The sequence below is a fragment of the Electrophorus electricus genome, chromosome 4 (assembly GCF_013358815.1).
Source record: "Electrophorus electricus isolate fEleEle1 chromosome 4, fEleEle1.pri, whole genome shotgun sequence".
Lineage (NCBI taxonomy): Eukaryota > Metazoa > Chordata > Actinopteri > Gymnotiformes > Gymnotidae > Electrophorus > Electrophorus electricus.
Window position 1 is genome coordinate 11,756,080 of NC_049538.1, and position 15,350 is coordinate 11,771,429.

The following is a 15,350-nucleotide window of genomic DNA, read 5'->3' on the forward strand; positions in this document are numbered from 1 at the left end:
TACAAACAAGGAACATGAAACGGTTAACATTAAACAGACACGATAAAAAACAATACATCTACATTAACATGTTACGTCAACAATAACCAACAACACTGCACACAATGACAAGAGTTTAAATGCACAAAAGACTAACACAATACAGGTGTGTGCAGGTGTGGCTACGAAACAGGATCCTCCCACTGCACGTGGCCAAACAACGTGACTCGTGGGAGGCGAGTGTTCCGTGACATTATGATATTATTATTATAGTTAACAGCTTATAGTTATAGTTGATAGCTTATAGTTGAGCTCTTGCAATATATCTGGCAGTAATATATTGTTAATTTATTATTATTGCTCTTTAGCCTTTTAAGGTATTAAACTTTTTAAAATCACTTCTAATTCCATATTTTTTTCTTTGCTATTTAAATCAATTGTACTTTTAATTTTATTGTTTATTGCACAAGAGAACACAGAGAGCAAATGGCGATGGCTGTTATGACATGAATACATAACCACACCTCTTCTGCCCAGTTCACACCTGCACTTACTGACAGACCTTCACTTGAAGGTGGCTATTTAAAGCAGTGTAAAGCAGGCATTCAGACCTTCAGAGTGCTGGGAGTCACCAAGCCCACCATGCAGATCACTTCAAGTCTGGTGTCATTTGTATCAGTGCTGTGGATGACTGTGTTCAGCCCTGCAGGATGTAAAGCAAACCCAGTCAGCTGCAGGCTGTGGACTGAGCCTCGGCTACCTGGTCTTTCTATGAATGGAGATTTTATAATTGGAGGAATTTTCACCATTCATTACTACACAAATTCAGAGCAGAACACCTACACCAGGCTGCCACCACAGCCACAGTGCTCTGGGAGGTATGTCTATAAGGATATAGTGAACTGCACATAGAGCAAGGCATTACGTTAGAAATAAAGAGAGAAGTGATCATTAGAATCAAGTAATGTTCATTACTTTTTTTATAGTCATGCTGCTTATGTTTTTTGTTGTCATCCTACTTACTGTAAATGTAACATTAAGTATACCTTTTTTTTCGTCGTTTCCTAACAGCATGGACTTCAGACAGTTGCGCTTCGCCCGTGGCATGGAATTCACCATCCATGAAATCAACAACAGAACAGATATTTTGCCGGGCATCACCTTAGGCTACGAGATACACGACTCATGCTCTGACGTGCAGATGGCAATCAAAGTTGGATTTCAATTCGCAAACGGTTTAGATTCTATTTTTAATGAAGTTAATTCCTGTTCAGTATCTTCTGCTGCACATGTAACTGCTATTTTAGGAGATTCGCCTTCCACCCCTACTATTGGCATGGCGGGAACGCTCGGTTTGTTCGGAATTCCACAGGTGATTAATCGTACTCTACGTCACCTTCATATTTTAATGTCCGACGGATATAGATATAGGACTATTCCCAGTTTATTCTAGGCCTACTGTCTAATGTAAGATATTTTGGATAATGTTTTACATGTTTAATATAATAATTTAAGGACCACACCGATCATTAAAACTCAATCACTCACTTTAATCGCTATATTCTTATTTTCCCCTCTCACTAAATTGCAGGTTAGTCACCTCGCAAGCTGCGCGTGTCTGAGCGATAAGCGTCAGTTTCCAACGTTCTTTAGGACGGTACCGAGTGACCACCACCAAGCGGCCGCACTTGCAAAAATGGTCAAACTCTTTGGCTGGACATGGATTGGAGCAGTGCGCAGCGACTCCGACTACGGAAACTATGGAATGGCAGCGTTCCTAAAGGCTGCGCAGGAGGAGGGGATCTGTGTGGAGTACTCCGAGGCCTACTACAGGACACAACCGCGCAGTAAACTGGAGAGAGTGGCTGATGTCATCCGCAGATCAACGTCCCGGGTAATAGTAGCTTTTGTTAACATAGCCGAAATGAGGTTTCTTTTGGAGGAATTGGCACGACAACCATTACCTCCCCTCCAGTGGATAGGCAGCGAGGCGTGGATCACACATCCAGAATTTCTGCGGTTTAACACGTGTGCTGGCGCAATAGGTTTTGGGATCCCCAGATCAGTTATTCCGGGTCTTCGTGAGTTTCTTCTAGATCTCTCTCCGGAACAAGCCTTGAAATCGCCCCTATTAACGGAATTTTGGGAGAGCGCGTTCAGCTGTAGTCTAAAAGGGCGGATGGGCGTGCACAATTGTGACGACAATGAGGACATCCGTACGCTACAGAACCCATACACAGACACGTCTCAGTTGCGCGTCACTAATTTGGTCTACGAAGCAACATATGCCATAGCGCATGCTATCCACGCTGTTATTTGTAATAACACGCAATGTAACAAGACCATTAAATTCACACCATGGCAGGTATACCATTATTTCATTTTAAAAACGTCTTAATTTATATATGTAAGTCTTTAGCTTGAGTAATTTTTGAAATAATATTTGTTAAAAATAGTACTGTACCAAGATTACTATTAAATTTTCATGAAATTATGGAAATGCACTGAAATATGTTTGTGTATTCAAAAGCTAACTGTGGAATCTAGGTGAGTCTGTAGACAGGAATTCAATAATTTATTAAGTTGTATTTGCCTCTGCAGATATACGACCAACTTAAGAGAGTGAAATTCATCACAAAAAATGGTTATCAAGTCAACTTTGATTCCAATGGTGATCCGTCAGCTCTCTATGAACTCATAAACTGGCAGTTTAAGGAAGATGGTGCTTTAGATTTTGTGACAGTGGGCTACTATGACTCGTCCAAACCAAGAGGACAGGTGTTCAGAATGAGCAGCGCTATCAGCTGGGTGGGAGGACAGACAGAGGTACAGTATAACACACCCTGTACTCAAATGTTACAATAGGGAATACGCTAAACTGCAGTATAGAGTCCTTAAAGACTGACGGTTGTTGTATACTAAAATATTTGTATTTGTGTTGTTCTCTAATGTCTTCCGCAGGTTCCAGTGTCTGTGTGCAGTGAGAGCTGTCCTCCAGGCACCAGGAAGGCTGTGCAGAAGGGAAGGCCTGTCTGCTGCTATGACTGTATACCATGTGCAGAGGGAGAGATCAGTAACAAGACAGGTTATGTATCACAGAGCATAATGTGGAATGAAGGTTTTCTTCCTTTATTAAAATGTTGTAAACATTAGTTTTTAACACTGGTACATGTTGAAAACCTTAGTTCACTTTACATGAAAACTGTCATTTAAAAGTTTATCTTTGTTAAACAGTTCCAAATCATTTAAATCAAATCAGAGATCAATAAAAAAAGTTGAGGGCTAGTCCGGTTTCATCAGTCCATTGTGCTATATATATGCCCTTTAAGAATTAAATTGATTGTTTCTAGGGATATAGGGTTATGACATTGCTTTTTTGGTCTCTTAGACTCATTGGATTGCATGCGCTGCCCTCCTGAGTTCTGGCCCAATACCAAACAAGACAACTGCCTCCCCAAGCCTGTTGAGTTCCTGTCCTGGGATGACACTTTAGGCATCATTCTGACTGTCTTTTCTATCACAGGGACCTTCGTGTCTGTGTGTGTTGCTGTTGTCTTCTACAAATACAGGACATCTCCCATCGTCCGAGCTAACAACTCAGAGCTGAGCTTCCTGCTTCTCTTCTCTCTGACTCTGTGTTTCCTCTGTTCACTTACTTTCATTGGTCGGCCCTCTGAGTGGTCCTGTATGCTGCGTCACACAGCGTTTGGGATCACCTTCGTCCTCTGCATCTCCTGTGTTCTGGGGAAAACAATAGTGGTGTTAATGGCCTTCAGGGCTACACTTCCAGGCAGTAATGTCATGAAATGGTTTGGGCCTCCACAGCAGAGACTCAGTGTTCTTATTTTCACTCTCATACAGGTCTTAATTTGTGTGCTTTGGTTAAAATTATCCCCCCCGTTTCCTTTCAAAAATCTAAAACTCTACAAGCAAAAGATAATTCTTGAATGTGACTTAGGTTCTGCTATAGGTTTCTGGGCTGTATTGGGTTATATTGGATTCCTGGCTCTCTTGTGTTTTGTTTTGGCTTTTCTAGCACGGAAGTTGCCTGATAACTTTAATGAAGCCAAATTCATTACATTCAGCATGCTCATATTCTGTGCAGTTTGGATCACCTTTATTCCAGCTTATGTCAGCTCACCTGGAAAATTAACTGTAGCTGTAGAGATATTTGCTATTCTAGCCTCAAGCTTTGCTTTGATTATTTGTATTTTTGCTCCCAAGTGTTTCATAATTGTGTTTAGGCCAGACCAGAATACCAAGAAATACATTCTGAGTAAAGTTCCCTCTAAAGCTCTTTGAGATGGAACAGAAAGACAATAAAAAGGTTCATAACCTTATATAAACTTTACATGTTATGATTAGGCTTATTTGTTAGGTTTGGGTTTATTTATTAGCATTAGGTTTATTTATTAGGTTTGGGTTTATTTATTAGCATTAGTTTTATTTATTAGGTTTAGGTTTGTTTATTAGCCTCACCAACAAACCTTTAAACTGTAATACCTTTCATATCTAAGAAATAAGTTCTTGGCAACATAATCAACTTTCACATGAAGCACATTAGCAACAATACTTAAGTAGTTTTACATGTTTCTAATACTCAAAATATTTGAGTATTATCGTTTTATATTATACATTCCTATGTCTATTCATTTTATGATTTGAATCTCTTTTTTTATTATTATATAGTATTCAATATCTGAATGTGTGTAAAGTGTATGTGTATATGATAATTTAACGAGATGTTTTCTATAATATTCCTGAATATGATTTTTTCTGATAATGAATTATTATTTTATTGTTTATTAAATGAGTAGCACATAACAGTATAACAATGGGTCTTTCAAATTCTGCCATTGTTCTCCACAAAAACCTGAAATGACACTCTTTCTGCCTGTGGATGTGCCAAGCTTATAGTGATCTTTGATGGAGAAATACCAGTGCCACATATTTACCATGAAGGGAAGAAAGACAGGCTGTACCTGCCGATAGATTTAATGAAAACACATGATCTTAAATCACAAAGGGTGTCAATCCAATGTCAGAGGCAGAAATATATGTGACAAAATAATAATACTGCAATGTGGCCTCGAACCCAGGTCAGACAGGTGATGGCACCAACAGTTTACTGGGTGAGCAACCAAACGAAAACTTCCCAAACAAAACAGGGAGAAACTGTAATGGCTAAGGGGGGCCTTGGGAGAAAGACAGATTTGACCCTTACAGATACATGGTAAATAAACACAGGGCTGCCAGCTATGTCAGAGGCAATCCAAAACTCTAAAGTCAAAACCATAAGCAGAAGTCCTGAAACAGAATAATAGATCAACACTAATGAGTAGTTCAGAACCCATCTCACTCATACTTGAGCACTTATATTAAAAATAAATAAAACATTATCATTTGATTGTACCAGTGGTCTACTATGTCTCATACAAACTGAGAGGGCTGGAGCCATCCACTGGTTGGGAGGACAAGCAGAGTTAGTGTATGAATAAATGGTTTTACATTTTCTGTAAGGAGAACAACATCATTTCATATTGTATTTCACTTGCTCCCACAATACTGATTTACTTCATATATCTCAAAGGCTCCCAGTTCCATTTCTGGCTGTCTTCTAAGTCTGCCCTTCTCTCTCAAGTTCATATTTCTGGCCAGGGTGGTGCAAAATTTGGGGATGATTGGACATAGGAGGAATTATGATAGACATATCAATTACAGGTTGTTTACCTGATTAATTTAATCAGTAAGTACAATAAACTGAATTATGCTGTATAGTAGCATCAAGGCATTGATTTCTTTTGCATGTTTCTCTAATGTCCAAATTAAATGCCATCATCTGTGTGCAGTGAGAGTTGTCCTCCAGGCACCAGGAAGGCTGTGCAGAAGGAAGGCCTGTCTACTGCTTTGACTGTATCATATGTCTCTGAAGGGCTTTCATGTGAGCACTTGTGCTTTCCTTAAAGAGCTGTGGGCTGGGAGCAGGTGGAGTTATCATTGGCATGTGTTAATGACAACAAGCATGTGTTAATAACAAATATAAATTTGATCAGCAAACCCTATCACCAAAGGTAGACAGAGAGCTGCACCTTAGCAATTAGTGGCAACTAAATTGCTACTAAAAGGCTCCATGAACCTACTTAGAGAGTCTTCAGTTTACCAAGAAGCTTCCTGGTGCACTTTTCTGGGTCGTAATTTTGTTCAAACCTTTCACATCAGTCTTGAGGTTTTTGTCTTGTCTTTTGTCTGTCTCTTGACAGCTGCTACGGAAAGATGGATGGATGTTAGGATTATTTAGTGTGTATTTGTCTTTCATTAGTGTGGATTTTGTTTATTGTTTTGGCCAGGTCACTCCTGAAGACATTGCACCAGTAAGACTGTTTGTAAATAATATCCTCTTTAAAATACACCAAAGAAGAGACTTCCATTTTGTGCTTCTGTTAGTTTTATTGCTATTCACTATTTACAACTTACATTCTGTTAGCCGTTTACATTTCTTTTTCCTTGTTAAGGCCTCACAGCTTAGACGGGATTGTAATATTGTGTATTATGTAAAAAAACATTAAAAAGAGAAAAAGTAAAAAACTTTGGATTCAGTCCTCTCCAATCCATATACATTTCCAGCTGTAACCTTTTAGGTTTCTCTTTTGTTTCTTTTGGTCCTTTGGCCTTCCTTGCAGGTAGGTCACCTCAGCCTTAGCTAATGGCTCATTCGACAGAGTTCTGGAGGTCCAGGTTCAAGTATCTCTTGAAGTGACATCCTCATTAAATTGTAAGGAGAGATTTTAGTTGCTTTCCTTTAAAGGCTTAGCAGAGCTTGAGCATCTGAAAACTGCTCTTGTTAATCAGGACTCTGCAGTTGGTCTAAGTGAGGAGGTCCTCCCATAGATCCTTATGCAATCACAGTCCCTCCCTGAAAACCTACAGAGAATAAAACATCCTCCAATGGCTTTGTCCAAGCGAAAGGCCAATGTCTTCATCACTTGTTGCCCCTTACACTATGAATTGGTCTAAGCTGCATCTACCTGCCCCAGAGTGGTACCAAGGGATTCCTGGGCTTTGACAGGAATTCCTCCTACAGTGCTGTTTTGTCTTTGAACAATGACCAATGTCCTGCTTAAATTTTTGTCATGATAAAAGGACATATATCATCTGATATCTTACAAGAAAAGCACATGCCTGGGCCAACACAGCCTGGAAAAATTAGTTCACTGATTGATTATTCTGCACTAGACACTTTCACCCAAGATGAGAAAGAGTGTAGGACATTTGATAATCCATCTCGACATCTGTTAATGCCATCAGGTTCTGATTATCAGGAAATCTGATTATGCCATCAGTTTCTGAACCTGACCATCTCAGTGTGGTTGAGAGGCACTCAAGGCCATGTATCAGCAGGGCACAGCAGAAGAGAAAAGAGATGAGTTGATACTCATGATACAGCCTCCTCCTGTTATGTGTCAAATTCCCTTTGAAATAAATTGGACCTGTTTTATGTGCCCGCTTGTAGTGAAGAAAATAGTGTTTCAATTGTGTTTTGAACAACAGCAGGTCATAGGAGGCAGTAGCACAAGTGCAGTTTAAAGCTAAAGTGGGTTCAAATATAATGTTCAGAAATGTTCTGGTGAAAGAAAATTCCTCTTCTTGCTCCACCTAGTCCTCATAATACCATTTGTAAGAATCTGCCACACCAGAAATATAACCACCCATCAGAGCCAGAGTGTCTAATGGAGTTTCATTTACTGCTAGTGCAGGTGTATGCTCTCACTTGCTCAAGTGCAATCAGTGAGCAGCTTCAGGATCTTTGAAAAGCAATGGTGGATAAACAACCACAATGAATGAAAAAAACTGCAGACCCCTTCTTTGCCAACAACAGTAGAAAAGGAGTTGGAGGGGCCAGGAAGTTGTACTCATTCAAATTTTCAAGATAAGTCCACTCTTTTCATAATCTTAAGGACTGCAGCTTTAAAGGGGGAATCGTGAAAGTATTGGTTAATGTGCTTAAGAACCAATCCTGTAGTGTAACAGGAAGCAACAGTGAAGATAACCTTTAAAAGAAATATATAACATAATGTTAATGAGAGTTGTTAACTAGTAGGATAGAACCTGCAAGCAGAAAAACTCTTTCATGCTATTTTGACTGTTCTAATAAAAGGCATCCTTCAGCTAAACCAAGATTTTCACCTTTAATAGATACATCAAAACAATCACCAAAACATCCTTCTACTGTCTTAAAAATTGGCTAGTATCAAAGACTTAATGTCCAACATAGAGAAACCTGTGCATTGTAATTGTCTCTTACCTGGAATTACTACTTCACTGAGAATGATGTTGCAAGAGTTTTAACCTGGACCAAAAAGGACAGAGCACAATATTCCACTTTTAAAATCTCAATATTGGCTTCCAATAAGATACAGAACAGATATTACAGGTTTATTTCTAGACTATAAATAACTAAATGAAAAATATTTATAAAAACATAAACCCAGTAGATCTCTTACATCTATTGATATAGACCAGGATACCAGAAAAGTCTAGAATTACTAAGTAAACAGTAAAATGGTCTAAGTTTTTATCCTACACATATCTGTAGCCAACTTCCACATGAATTTAGAAGTGCCCAAAATGTAGATATGTTCCAGATTAAAAACATTTAAATTCCTTTGTGACTAAGATTGAGTTTATTTCTGGAAACCCATTTTATTTGAGTTTGAATCTATTTTTGTATTCTATTGTAGCTTTTTAATTAATTTATTTCATTGTATTTTAATTCACTTTCTAAATATTTTTTGTTTCCATTTTCTCTTATATTTGTGTCAATTTTCTCTTACAATTTCTTTGATTTGTAAAGGACATTGATTTGCCTTCTGTATGATATACAAGATAAACATTCCATGCTTTGATTTTTACCTTCATCATGCATCACTTCCTGTAGGAGAGTTTGTGTATTCTCATCACAGAAATATGTAAGTAGAAATAAAAGATACTAGCACTTTTACAATTAGCAATAAATAGACAATCATGCCCACATTCCATCCAGTTCACACCCACATTTACTGACAGAGCACTTCATAAAAGCATGGCTATTTAAACCAGTGTAAAGCAGCCATCCAGACTTTCAAAGTGCTGGGAGGCACCAAGCCCACCATGCAGATCACTTCAAATCTGGTGTCATTTGTATCAGTGCTGTGGATGACTGTGTTCAGCCGTGCAGGATGTAAAGCAAACCCAGTCACCTGCAGGTTGTGGGCTGAACCTCGGCTACCTGAGCTTTCTATGAATGGAGATTTTATAATTGGAGGGATTTTCACCATTCATTACTACACGAATTCAGGAGAGAACACCTACACCAGGCTGCCACCACAGCTACAGTGCTCTGGGAGGTCTGTCTGTGAGGATGGAGTGGGCAGCAGAGTCAGCAGGGTATTTTGTTAGAATGACTGAAAAATGATGATTAGGATCAAAAACGTTCTCTATTATTTTGTAGACGTATGCTATGTGCTGCTTTAAAGACGTGTAAATAGAATACATATTGTTAATGCCAAACGTTTCTTACTTTTTAAAATTACTGTATCCATACAGCATGGACTTCAGGCAGCTGCGCTTCGCCCGCGCCTTTGCGTTCACCATCCTTGAGATCAACAACAGAACCGACGTTCTGCCGGGCATCACATTAGGCTACTGGATACATGACTCGTGTTCTGACGTACAGATGGCAATCAAAATTGCTTTACAATTTGAAAACGGCTTAGACCCCGTTTTCAATGACACAAATTCCTGTTTAAAATCGGCCACTGTACCTGCTACTGTAGGAGATTCTACTTCTTCCGCGTCAATTAGCATAGCCAGAACGCTCGGTCCTTTTGGAATTCCACAGGTTAGCGATGAGTCAGGAAATTCCAAGCTCTTCCTTCGTAAATTGTTTCTTAGTAGCCTAATAATTTACTACAACTTAAGTCAATAATTAGCAATAATTTATCGCTAATAAAAAAGTAGCCTGCGAAAGACGACTGAATCAAACTACTCATATCGTTTTTATCATTTTCTCCACTAACCGAATCACAGGTGAGTCATTCTGCAACCTGCGCTTGCCTGAGCGATAAGCATCAGTTTCCTGCCTTCCTTAGGACGGTGCCTAGTGACCACCACCAAGCCGCCGCACTGGCAAAAATGGTTAAGTATTACGGCTGGACATGGATTGGGGCAGTGCGCAGCGACACGGACTACGGAAACTACGGAATGGCAGCGTTCCTAAAGGCTGCGCAGGAGGAGGGGATCTGTGTGGAGTACTCCGAGGCCTACATAAGGACACAGCCGCGCCGTAAACTAGAAAGAGTGGCAAACGTCATCCGTAGATCAACGGCACGGGTAATAGTAGCGTTTGTTCACGCCGGAGACATGAAATTTATCATTGAGGAATTAGCACAGCAACCGCTGCCTCCGATTCAATGGATAGCCAGCGAATCGTGGATCATACATCCAGACTTTCTAAGGTTTAACATATGCACTGGAGCACTAGGATTTGGTTTCCCCCGATCAGTTATCCCTGGTCTCCGTGAGTTTCTGTTAGACCTCTCTCCAAAACAAGTCTTGGAATCGCCTCTGTTAACGGAATTTTGGGAGAGCTCGTTCAGCTGTAGCCTAAAAGGGCGGACAGGCTCCTCAGAGTTCCTGCGGGAATGTAACGGCAGTGAGGATATCCGCGCGCTACAGAACCCATACACAGACACGTCTCAGCTGCGCATCACTAACTTGGTGTATAAAGCTACATATGCCATAGCGCATGCACTCCACAGTGTTATCTGTAATGAAACGCAGTGCGACCAGACCATTAAATTCGCACCGTGGCAGGTAAAACTCTTCTGTGTCAAAAAACTAAAATCTTAATTTGTGTAACAAGGTCACCACTTTATGATCACACATCACAATTATTGATTCTATATATTTATGTACTTATGTATGAATATTGATCCTGATATCATTTCTATCAATATAAATATGAATATAATTTATATGAATATAAATATGCTGCAAGATTAAAGTGATACTTTTAGTCATTTACTCAAACACTGCATGGCTTAAGTGTCTTTCAAGAAAACACTGTTACACTCTCATAACCTTTCATGACATTTGATGCATGTGTTTAATACTACAGATATACAACCATCTTAAGAGAGCGAACTTCACCACAAAGAATGGTTATCAGGTTAAATTTGATTCCAATGGAGAGCCTGAGGCTGTCTATGAGCTCATAAACTTGCAGTTTAAGAAAGATGGAACTTTAGACTTTGTCACAGTGGGCTACTATGACTCATCCAAACCAAGAGGACAGGAGTTCAAAATGAGCAGTGCTATCAGCTGGGTGGGAGGACAAACTGAGGTACGGTATAGCACACTATGTACAAATACACCAAGTAGTTGTTTTCAACCTCCAAGCAAGTAAAACGTTTCCTTGCTCCCACACAAGTGATTTAATTCATGCAGACTTGTTGATTGTATGTTGATTATTGATTATTGATACTCACTCTTTAAATAAATAATAATAAGTAAGACAAACTGAATTACACAGTATAATTGCTTCAAGACATTGGATTTTTAATTTTCTTCTTTTTTTTTTGTTTTTTTTTGCATTTTTCTCTGTCTTTCCCAGGTTCCAAAGTCTGTGTGCAGTGAGAGCTGTCCTCCAGGCACCAGAAAGGCTGTGCAAAAGGGAAGGCCTATCTGCTGCTTTGACTGTATACCATGTGCAGAAGGAGAGATCAGTAACAAGACAGGTTTTCTATAAATTATCTACAAACTTTTTTATATACATAAAAACTAATATTATATATATATATTCCAACTTTGAATAGCAACTTTAAATTCAGTTTATTTCTTTAATACTTCATTTAGACATTAAACAACACTGTAAACAGTGATTTCCAACCCCCTAATGAGAAAGGCAAGCATATAATTGTCGAGGAAATGCCTAAGATTTTATTTACAAGAAACCTTGAAAGAAGGCAAAACTCAAAAAGGGAATCAATATTTTTCTGTCGCCTGCACTGCATAGTCATAGACATAATACTTTCTGACAACAACGCTATTAAAGTCATTGTTTCCATGTGTTACTGTAATGTTACCTATATCAACAGAAATAACAAGAGACCTTATTTTAGACTTTTCTATGAAAGCATTCTGACTGAGCAATTCTGATCTTTTAGACTCTTTGGATTGTATACGCTGCCCTGCTGAGTTCTGGCCCAACATGAAACAAGACGGCTGCCTCCCCAAGCCTGTGGAGTTCCTGTCATGGGACGACACTCTAGCCATCATTCTGACAGTGTTCTCCATCACTGGGGCCTTCATGGCTGTGTGTGTTATTGTTGTCTTCTACAGACACAGGGCATCTCCCATCGTCCGAGCCAACAACTCAGAGCTGAGCTTCTTGCTGCTCTTCTCTCTGACTCTGTGTTTCCTCTGTTCACTTACTTTCATTGGTCAACCCTCTGAGTGGTCCTGTATGCTGCGCCACACAGCATTTGGGATCACCTTCGTCCTCTGCATCTCTTGTGTTCTGGGGAAAACAATAGTTGTGTTAATGGCCTTCAAGGCTACACTTCCAGGCAGTAATGTCATGAAATGGTTTGGGCCTCTACAGCAGAGACTCATTGTCTTTTCCTTTAGTCTCATACAGGTTCTTATTTGTGTCCTATGGTTAAAAATATCACCCCCTTTCCCCTTCAAAAATCTAAAGCACTACAAGGAAAAGATAATCTTGGAATGTGACTTAGGTTCAGTTATAGGTTTTTGGGCTGTGCTGGGTTATATAGGATGTTTGGCTTTTCTGTGTTTTATTTTGGCTTTTCTAGCACGGAAGTTGCCCGATAACTTTAATGAAGCCAAATTCATCACATTCAGCATGCTCATATTCTGTGCGGTTTGGATCACCTTTATTCCATCTTATGTCAGCTCTCCTGGAAAATTCACTGTAGCTGTGGAAATATTTGCTATTTTGGCCTCAAGCTTTGGTTTGATTATTTGCATTTTTGCTCCGAAGTGTTTCATAATTGTGTTTAGGCCAGAGCAGAACACCAAGAAACACATTACAGGTAAAGTACTCTCTTAAACAGAGATTCTTACTCAAATAGGAAAGGCATAATTAAGCACTTTAGAGAAAACATCCAGGGTTATGATTAGACTTCTAATACTCATATTGCATCATCCTCACTAATATACATTTAAATTAAACTGCATTTATTTGTATGGAAAGGTATATTATCAGCAACATGCAATACACTTGATATCACTGGATTTGTAGATATTATTTTGAAAACCTCAAATATATTGCTCTTTAGTTATTAGTATTCAATCTATATTTCATATGTACTCGGGTATTCTTTATCTGTAAATCGTTCTATGACCAGTACATGGGTATGCTTTAATGAACAGTCAATATTTAAATTGGATGTATAATATATGTGTACCTAATAATATATATATGTGTGTGTATATTAGTTTGATGAGGTTTGTCTGTAATTTTACTATACCTGATTTCATCATATTTTTTATGATCACCCATTGCTTATTATACAACATAATGAAGGTTAAATAGTGGTTTTGATTTCTGTGTCTAGCACTTTGTTTCACAAAATGCTTGTTTTGGTTATTAAGTTAAATATTTTATGCGATTTATATAGTTCATATGATATGAACACACATTCTGATTCCAATTAAACTTGATAAGAATGCTATTCATGAGAAGTTTATTTTGAAGATTGGAGCTTCCCTGCTCTAGACCTCTGCATTCTTCATCATGACACTCTGATGCTCTCTCCCTATTCTCAGACTGGCCCTGACTGCCCGCACTAACTGGCTAGCTAGGCCTTCCTTTAGCAAAAGGATTCTAATATCCACCTGCCCCTGTTTTTGCATGCTTTCTGTCGCTAATATGGTACATCACCAACGCCAAATACACTAATGAAAATGACTAAATGTTTACTTCCCTCAATAATGTTAATCTTAATTAATAAAACCCTTTGCCAGGGTTTGATAGCTGGATAATGTTAGCTAACTTGATTGTTTTTCAAACACACAACACATGTCATGTAATAGCAATTTATACTCGATATAAATCCTCCTCTTATTAAATATTAGTTGCTGAAACGCAACAACAAAATTGCACACCGTTGTGTCTTAATATGTAGTTAAATGTGTTATGCCAGCTAAAGTTACCTCCTAATAAATCTAGCTAGATAGCTAATGAACTTAAGCATTCTAGTTTTGTATCTTAAAGGCCAAACTCTGCTAGTTTCCTAATGTTAGATAAACATTTAGTAGGTAAATGTCCATTGTAGCATTAGTTAATGTTTGTCATTTGTAATTTATGATGATTTTTTTTTTTAGTTGATAAAAACTGTACTATGGGCCAGTCATGCCACCCCAGTGGCTCTATGTGTGCACACTGCAGCTGGTCTCAATATAGAAGACATGTTTAACATGGAATCTGTGATTAAATGAATGTGGCATTTTCAAACCAAAATTTAGACAATTAAGTGTTCTGAAGCTAAATGTGACAGGACAGGGGCAGCTCGGGGGCAAATTATGCTGTAGCCCTACCCCTGGATCTGTCAGTGTTTCAAATAATTTCTTTTTGGAAATGAGCTCTGGCCTATAACCAGATGTGAACACAACCACTGTCAATATTGTACTGCAATGCTGCATTTTTCATTGCACTTGAGCAAAGCCTTTTCTGTTCTGCCTACCAATCATTTTGTATAGAGAAAAACAGCAGCTGGGGACTGGGAGCAGCAGCAGAGCAATGCAGGAGATAAGAGATGAAATAGTCAAGAATTTCAGAGCTTCATGGAAATAAGAAATGAAACTGACATGAAGTGACAAATCAGATTGTTAAATGTTTAGTCTATTATTTCCATGTTAAAGCCACATGCTAAAATCACTTGAAAACATTGTTTTCTTGCACCATCTCTGCCCACAAGAGCAAATGTGACCACTCAGTCTCCTGGTTCCTACAGCAGACTGCGAGGAATTTACCTAGTTCCTGATTGGTCCTCTCAGCCGGCTGGTACTCTGGGGATGGTAAACAGAGGTCAGGCTAATGTTTACCCCAACCTCTCCCTAAAGGAGTGCCAAGCCTGTGAGGTGAACTGTGATTTTCTGTGAGACAGAATAACGTCTAGAATACAATATAACTTGGAACACCTGTTGAAACAAACCTCCAAACAGAACAAACATCACCACTTTGGAGAACTGGTCAACACCCATGAGAATAGTGAGGTTTCTATAGGACTGGGATAAGTCTGTGACAAAGTCCACTGCAATGTGGGACCAGGGTGACTTGGATATAGATAGAGAAACCAGCTTGCTGGTAG

General features: G+C 38.9%; 2 protein-coding genes and 1 long non-coding RNA gene across 4 annotated transcripts; 2 read left to right on the forward strand and 1 right to left on the reverse strand.

The window, feature by feature from the left end:
* Positions 1-610: 610 nt before the first annotated feature.
* On the forward strand, positions 611-4,790 carry LOC113568293 (extracellular calcium-sensing receptor-like). 2 transcript variants are annotated; one of them, XM_035525668.1, is made up of 6 exons: positions 611-857; positions 1,051-1,351; positions 1,571-2,344; positions 2,581-2,805; positions 2,941-3,064; positions 3,368-4,790. In XM_035525668.1, exons 1-6 carry the CDS (start codon positions 622-624, stop codon positions 4,279-4,281), a joined length of 2,574 nt encoding a protein of 857 aa, XP_035381561.1. In that variant the 5' UTR covers positions 611-621; the 3' UTR covers positions 4,282-4,790. The 2 variants fall into 2 exon arrangements, with proteins under 2 accessions (XP_035381561.1, XP_035381562.1); XM_035525669.1 differs by having other exon boundaries at positions 1,571-1,873.
* A 3,152-nt stretch (positions 4,791-7,942) lies between these two features.
* Positions 7,943-9,864, reverse strand: LOC118241260. Its single transcript, XR_004775942.1, has 4 exons — positions 9,780-9,864; positions 9,536-9,680; positions 8,282-8,326; positions 7,943-8,027 (listed from the first exon to the last, which is right to left on the reverse strand). It is a non-coding gene; the product is annotated as an uncharacterized LOC118241260 (long non-coding RNA).
* LOC113568291 (extracellular calcium-sensing receptor-like) lies at positions 9,540-13,680 on the forward strand. The gene is made up of 5 exons (XM_026996473.2): positions 9,540-9,856; positions 10,045-10,830; positions 11,135-11,359; positions 11,630-11,753; positions 12,183-13,680. The coding sequence occupies exons 1-5, from the start codon at positions 9,563-9,565 to the stop codon at positions 13,085-13,087; spliced, it is 2,334 nt and encodes a 777-aa protein (XP_026852274.2). The 5' UTR covers positions 9,540-9,562; the 3' UTR covers positions 13,088-13,680.
* The last annotated feature ends 1,670 nt before the right edge of the window (positions 13,681-15,350 follow it).